At 31.6% G+C, this 7,872-nt stretch overlaps 1 protein-coding gene across 1 annotated transcript; it reads right to left on the reverse strand.

Moving 5' to 3' along the window:
- Positions 1-4,854: 4,854 nt before the first annotated feature.
- Positions 4,855-7,644, reverse strand: LOC147803314 (uncharacterized). The gene is made up of 2 exons (XM_087150490.1): positions 7,130-7,644; positions 4,855-6,928 (listed from the first exon to the last, which is right to left on the reverse strand). Exons 1-2 carry the CDS (start codon positions 7,642-7,644, stop codon positions 4,855-4,857), a joined length of 2,589 nt encoding a protein of 862 aa, XP_087006616.1.
- Positions 7,645-7,872: the final 228 nt, after the last annotated feature.

Here is a 7,872-nt window from a genome sequence, read left to right on the forward strand (position 1 = left end):
ATGACGATAGAGCAAACAGTATTCGCGATCGCAACGAACTATAGGGGGCGTTGTTGTATGAGACGCTTACCTGCGATTTCCATATGAACCGTCATTCAGTTACTCTGGAGACGTCGTTATTGTAGCGTGTAGCATTGCAACGCTCATTCTTTAATGTGGCTTATTAAATTTAAAAAAGAAAAATGCTTGATCTTCTTTCTTGTACAACCGAAAACAAAATGGTATCTCTTTTTATTAGAGAAGGAATATCCAAAACACATCGGAAAAATATTTGTACATTAACAGAAAAAAATATGTATATTCTTATAAGAGTTAAAACCTAATGCCCGAGAAATAGTATTACTAAATTTAATGATATAACATGAAAGGCCCATTTAAACTTTACATTCTATAGTTTTAAGAATCATATTAGTTCAAAAATTAAAATGAACAAAAAGTATACATAAGCCTCATAATTTTATGAAATTTAATTTTGTAAACAACGTTTTTTGACAACAACATGTGGGAATTTTTATCAAAAAATTTCAAGTTTCAATAAAAATCATTATTTAGAAACTAAGAAACGTAAAATAAAGAATGCTGACGAAACAAAAACAATTCTTTTTTGTCGCCATTTTTAGTGCTACGAATATTCGTCTTTGGGATTTGCCAAAAACAAAACAAGATGCAATTTTATTTTTTCAGGAGGGAAATATTTTACCGAAAAAACGAAAATGTACCAATTCCCACAACATAAAACTTTATCTTGGCAAACGTACGTTTTGGAAATGTTATTTCATTTGGAATCTTATTCATCAGAGTTCATATGGCGATATGATTGTTTTGAATCTATGCTAAACTCTATATCGGCTCATTTTCCACCGAAATCCAATTAACTATTTTGATTTTAAATAAAGTGTTTTATTTTATGAACTGTCGCAAAAATTTTAATTGTAGATTGGCGGCACTTAAAAACCGCCAAATCTGTAGCGGCGGTGGCGTTAATACGTCGTAAGTACCGAATTTTTATTCCATACTTTTCTGAATCATATTATTTCAAACATTGGAATATACAAGAAGTATACATAAACACATAATGTTATACCATTTAATTTTTCAAAAGTATTTTGAGAACAATTTTTATCAAAAAATTATAAACTAAAAAACGGAAAATAAAGAATTCTTAGGATAAAAAAAACGATTTTAAGAATTATTAACATTGAAATAAAAACTTTCATATTGTTTCTTTTTTTTATTATTCTTATAGTTCTTAATCAGACGTAAAAAACCATTCTGTAGAGAACCATCATCAAATGAAAAAAAAATATTTACAAGCAAATTTTTTATGGTAAAAATCATTGCACTTACCTGATTTATGATTCCCGGAGAATTCCAAAATGATAAGTTCCTTGTTTGAAAACTTTATTCTCAAATAATAGATACATAGTTTATACCTTCATTACTTTTAGATAACATACTACACAGCAAAATTTTATAATTGATATGAATTTGAATATGTAGCTAAAAACAGAATAGCTGAATTCTAGTTGAACTTATTCTTTCAAAATTAAAAAAAACTTACCAAGAAAACGATTTAAATTAATTAAGAATCAGCACAAATGGCACTATTTCAAGTAACTTGGATAATTTTTTATTGTTGTTTTCCGAATTATATGGATACAGAAATAATTCCAGAATAATAATTTTCCGAATTATATGGATACAGATACTATTCTATAACGAAGAAGAATATGCTATAACTATTACAATTCTGTATGTTCTGAATTCATATTTATTCACTGGAATGACGAAAGCAATGTTGACTTCACTTTAATTCGTAATGAATTGAAGACAGAAGAAATGCATTTTACCTTAATACACACATCTGTAACAGTATCCGAAATCGGAAGTCATCAGTTGCAAGTTTGTTGATAATAGAAATTAAAAATTATTGAGGAATTTTTCTTCAAATGTTTGGCGTGTTCTGTTCCTGAAAGATTTACTAATATTCTGGAGATTTTTTTCAAGTTCTTCGGCCTTTTCCTTAGGGAAATTTTGTTTCTTATTTGCTGCTAAAAAATGGCGTCTGATTCAGTCAATGACTTTGATGGAACTAAATGAAAACGTGATAAATTAATGTCCGATATTTACAGGCTCCCGCTAGACGGCGTACTCGAGCGTTGCGATCGCGAATAGCAGTAATAAATATTTCAAGCATAAAAATTGATTTTTTTTGTACTCGTATCTATTTACGCTTCTGCGGACCATGCTATTTAAGCAAATAAAATATTGTTTTCTATGTATTTAAAAAAAATTAAAAGCAAAATATCAAACTTAAGTTATCAAGATGTTTTTATACTATGTAGTAGAAAATTCTTTTTTTATCAAATAGAATTATAAAAAATGTAAAGTTGCCAATAATGATTAATTTTGGATAAATATTTAACATCTTCAAAAATTAAATATTTTTTTTGTCACACATATTATGTTTTCCGATAAGGCTAGATTTCATGACTATCCGAAGAAATTTCGAAATTTATTTCTAAAATGCACTAATGCTCAAAGACAAAATGTCATAGTTTAGTTTAAGAAACATAAATTTTGCATATAAAATTTGAAAAATTTCTGTCGAAAATAAGAGTACCACTAATCTGAACTTTTAGCGATCTATAGTTTTAAATACTTATCTGTTCTAAGAAAGGTGTAAATTATTACCATTATTACCATCAAAATTTATTACCATAAAACAAGTTGTACCTATTACCCCAAATTAGTTAAACATCATTGAAATCAGTTGCAGTATGCTAATTTTTTATAACTTCCCAAAACTGATAAATACGTTAAAAAAAAATTCTCTGTCACTTTAAATGCTAAAAATCTTTAAATAGCAGCATTCGTATGTTATTGCATTATGTTTTTCTTTTAAATGTTTATTTCAGAAAACAGAAATGGAAACAATTTATGAGTCCCCAGATTTCGTCTTACGAAAATTTTCACCTAGACCGCAAAAAAAAAAAAAAAAAAAAAAAAAAAAAATTAAACGTGTATAAAAGATACATTTGATCTAAGTAAATCCTCACATCATTTTAAGGAAAATATATGCAAATGTCAGAAACAAATAAAAAATTAGTACATGTGTAAAATCCCATCGACCAGGCAAGTTGGCTCGAATTCCTAATAATTAATGCCAAATAGTTTTATATTGTAACCAGTGCTTATTTGATGTAATTTAAAACAAAAAGTTACTTTTTAAGAAAAAAAGTTTAAATATCCACAGAGAATGGCATAGTTTATTTGTAATAATAACTGAACATATAAGTACTTTAAAGTCAGTACATATAATCAACAACAAAAAAGCTATTTCAATGAAAAACCATAAAAAAACATTGTTTTACAATGCTGGCGAAAAATCGTGTTTGTTTGGCGCCATAGTTTTGATTATACCAAAAACGGTCGACAGGATTTTACACAAGTACTGAAAAATCAGTATAAGAATTACAAAAATGGAGATGGTACTAGTTAGACGAAACTTCAAGATTTAATATTGTACCGAAAAATTTAAATATTTATTTCTTGTTAGACAAACTGCTTTTAAATTAGAAACTTTGAAAAAAACACAAATTACATTTAATTCAGAAGTTATAAAATGGAGGCGATAATTTCGTTTTTTTTTCTATCTCACAAAACATAATCACCCATTTTCAACAAATGTTATTATTTTAAAATAAAAGTGTCATATATTTAACAATTGCGTTAAACACTTAACTTTATTTGTAGAATTAACTTTAAAACTACGTATTGAGCTATCTGCTTATAATATTGATGTTAAAGGAAATAATGCGTTTAAGTTTTAAATTCTTCTTTTTCTATTTAAAATTTTTTTTGAAATGTTTTCTCAGCGGCTAAGACTTAAATAACATTATTTTTTTTCTCTTATCCAGTTATATAACACATAAAGGAGTTGATTCTACGTGTTTCGTGCTTCCGATAAATCTACCCGATCTATCCAGCGATGAAATAACTTAAATTTACAAGAAATACCTGCGTACACATATTTACAAAAGCAACCATTTTATTTTCGTAGAACACATCTAGCACAACATTCTTTCTGTTGCCACTCACACTTTTCATATATACACAGGCTAAAAAATCGTTTTAGTTAATATTTACACTTTAAATGAATGACGTCATCTTATGAGAGTGACGTAACACTCCCACCTTTTGATTATGTGTATTTCAATAATCAAAATAACAAAAAATCTAATATAAATTTAAAATTATGTGTCCAAATATCTTGATGGAATCTCAACAGTTCGGCCACTTCTTGTGGTAACGATGTTTCGTAAGGTACTTTGGAAATTTTTATGCTTGTCACCTTCATTTGAAGTTGCGCTTGCGATTGGAGTTGAACCTTCATTTGGTGTCGAACGTATTTCCAGCGGATAAATCCGCTGCACTGGCCTCAAAAACTCGGTATGTGCTGTTTTAAGTCGAGCCACGCGTATTCTTTTATCTTTTCCCGGATAGACGGCAATAACTTTAGCCATCGGCCAGTGTAATCTTTTCTTTAAGTCATCTTCGATTAACACAATCTCGCCAATCTTTAGATCATAATAGTTATTCTTCTTGCGCGGTTGAAGGAGTGTCGCTAGGTATTCGCGGCGAAATCTTTTTCTCAACTGTTCTCTTAACGTCTGTTGATACCTATAGCGTTTTTTAAGATCTATTGTATCCAGCTGATCTAAATCAGGTACTCCCACCGTCGAGATCTCTTGTAAAAACATGGACGGAGAAAGAGGTATTAAGTCATCCAGATCTTCTGAGAGGTATGTGAGAGGTCTTGAATTGATAACGGACTCGCAGTCACACAGAACACTAATCATTTCTTCGTATGAAAGGCATGCTTTCCCCAAAATTTTTCGAAGAATATTTTTTTACCAATTTCACCATAATCTCCCAAAAGCCTCCCCACCAGGGAGCAGATGGTGGATTAAATTTCCATTCTATTTTGTATACGGATGTTTCAGCTTCAATTGACTTCCAATCTAAGGACTGAAGTAGATTCTCAGCTCCTATAAAATTACTCCCGTTGTCACAATAGATGATGTGAGGTCTTCCTCGGCGAGCAATGAATCTTCGTAAACTTAAAAGGAACGCCTTAGTTGAAAGTGACAGCACAAGTTCGAGATGTATTGATCGATAAACGGCACATGTGTAGATGACAATCCAACTTTTCACACCTTCCTTTAAATGAAGAGGTCCGGCAAGATCTATCCCGACCACTTCAAAAACAGAAGCTTCTTTAACTCTGTCTTCAGGTAAACCTACGGGAACAGCTTTTATACTTCGTGCATTATATCGTTTGCATCTAACACAGGTCTTGAGGATGCGACGAACTGCTCGACGTCCATTAATAATCCAATAATTTTCTCTTAAATTGGACAGTAAAATTTGCAGTCCAGCATGTAAACATTTCAAATGCTTCTCTTTGATTAGCATATCAACCAATACAAGTTTTTCTGGAAGCAAAATAGGTAATCTAAAATTCTCGGTATCATTTCTCTCTGTCAATTTTGTTTTAATTCTATATATACCTTTTTCATCTTTGAAGACATTCAATGATTTTAACCTTTTTATATAATCTGCTGTAAAGGCTTCATTTTGAATAACTTTTATAAGTTTGACTTCTGCATTTTCTATTTCAGCCAGAGTTAGTCCACCTTTTTTCCTATCTTTTTCAGACAGTTTGCAATTTTCAAGGAATCTTAGAATCCATCCAACCATTCTGACATTTTTTGTGTAGCTTGAAAAATAAGAAAAAAACTGGTTTGTTCCAAGCAAATTTTTACTTACGAGTATGGTTGTTCTTTTTTCCTTTTCCTTGTTGATAACGTCTTCATCAATTTTATATTCAGATAGAGGCCATGTGTTTTCAGGTAATTTCAACCAGGAAGGACCTTCCCACCACCTTGAACTCAATAATTTTGTTACCGAGCAGCCGCGTGATGGTAGATCGGCTGGATTAGAGTGACCGGGAACGTGTCGCCAATTTCCTGATGAAAGAGCACGGATTTCTTTAACTCTATTTCTGACAAACACACTCCATGGCTCATCTTTCTGGATCCATTGTAAAGCAGTTGTAGAATCGGACCAATAATGAATCTTGACATTTTCGATTTCCAAGCTTTTCTTAACGAAATCTGCTAGACGAGTACCAATGCAACAGCTTAGAAGTTCAAGTCTGGGAATAGATATTCTTTTTAAAGGTGCTATTCTTGATTTAGCAAGTAACAATTGTACTGTTGTTTGATATTCTGTCTCACATCTTATGAAAACAACAGCTGCATATGACAGACCACTAGCGTCGCAAAATACATGAAGACTTAAGCTACTATTTCTCAAAATAGCGTGACGGGGAATTTTCACTGTATGCAGTATATTCAGATCTTCCAACCATTTGAGAAATTTCTTTTTTATATCCTCGGAAACTTTTGAATCCCAACCTAATTTTGATTGCCAACTTGTTTGTAATAAAATCTTCGGATATAACATAATTGGACAAGTAAATCCGATTGGATCAAACACTCGATTAGCAAAAGATAATATTACTCTTCTGGTGATAATTTCTGGAGGATCTATAATAGTTCGAGTGTCACAAAACAATACGTCTTCTGATCTGTCCCACAGAAGACCCAACACAGGTGACGGTTCAAATTTTTCAGCTAAGTTTTCTTTCTCTGTAAACTCCCAACCTCGCAGTTCGAATTTCGCTGCAGCCATTAAGTCTGTCGAACATTGAATGAACTCTTTTAACTCTTGTTCAGAATCTACAGACGTGACACAGTTGTCAACGTAGAAGGATTTTTTCAACTTCATAGCCACATCTTGGAAATTGGAGGATTCATACTTGTTCAAATGATGTTGAATAACAGCTCCCAGCAAAAAGGGACTGCAATTTAAACCAAAGACAACTCTGGCGTGTTGAAAAACTTTAACTGTTTTCGCTTCCTTTTCCTCCCACCACAGAAATTTTAAATATTTTCTATCGTCTTCATTTACGGATATTTGGAGAAAAGCCTTCTTTATATCTGATACAACTCCAATTTTCTTTTCTCGAAATTTTATTAGTAAGGTAGGGATCATTTTTAACAAATTTGGTCCTTTCATCAGGTAGTCATTTAACGATAAGTTATCTCTTGTTTTACAAGAAGCGTCAAAAACTGGTCTGACATTCGTGGTGGAATTGGACTTGAAAACTCCTCTATGAGGAAGATAATGGCCGGTACCTTCGTTTGATTCTTCGATGAAACCTTCTTTTATCCATTCTCCAAAAACTGCATTATAACTATCCAAACGGTTATCCTTGATAAGTTTAGTTGTCATCGTTTTCAATCTTCTGCCCGCAATATCTCTGTTACTGAGCATATCGTTTACATCTTTCACCCAAGGAAGACTAATTTCATATCTACCATCTGGGTTTATTTTGACAGTTCTAGAAAAGTGTTCCGTTGCAAGAGCATCGTATTCTTCTGAAGTAATTGTCTCGCAAGGATCAGAGATACCAATTGTTTCCAATTCCCATAAGTCAGTAACCGAAGCATTTTGAATGAAAAGTGATGTTGAGATAAGCCCAGTGGAACTACAAGTATGGTTTGTTTTTCCCATTACAGTCGAAATTATAAGGGTACTTCTCCATTATCATAGAATTTTATCTATTTATTTATTTTTATTATATTTTTTTTCTAAAAAAAGGAATCACTTGAAGAAAAATACCAGTTGAATTTCCTTGCAGTTAGTAACTTCGCATTGGTAACATAATCACCTGCTCCAGCGAAATGGAGAACTACTATTCTAAAGTACCAGATTTTATTTTTGACGAGTGTATATTTTGGC

This window comes from Parasteatoda tepidariorum, chromosome 9, assembly GCF_982258835.1.
Source record: "Parasteatoda tepidariorum strain Cologne lab strain chromosome 9, Ptep-v5.0, whole genome shotgun sequence".
Taxonomy (NCBI): Eukaryota; Metazoa; Arthropoda; class Arachnida; order Araneae; family Theridiidae; genus Parasteatoda; species Parasteatoda tepidariorum.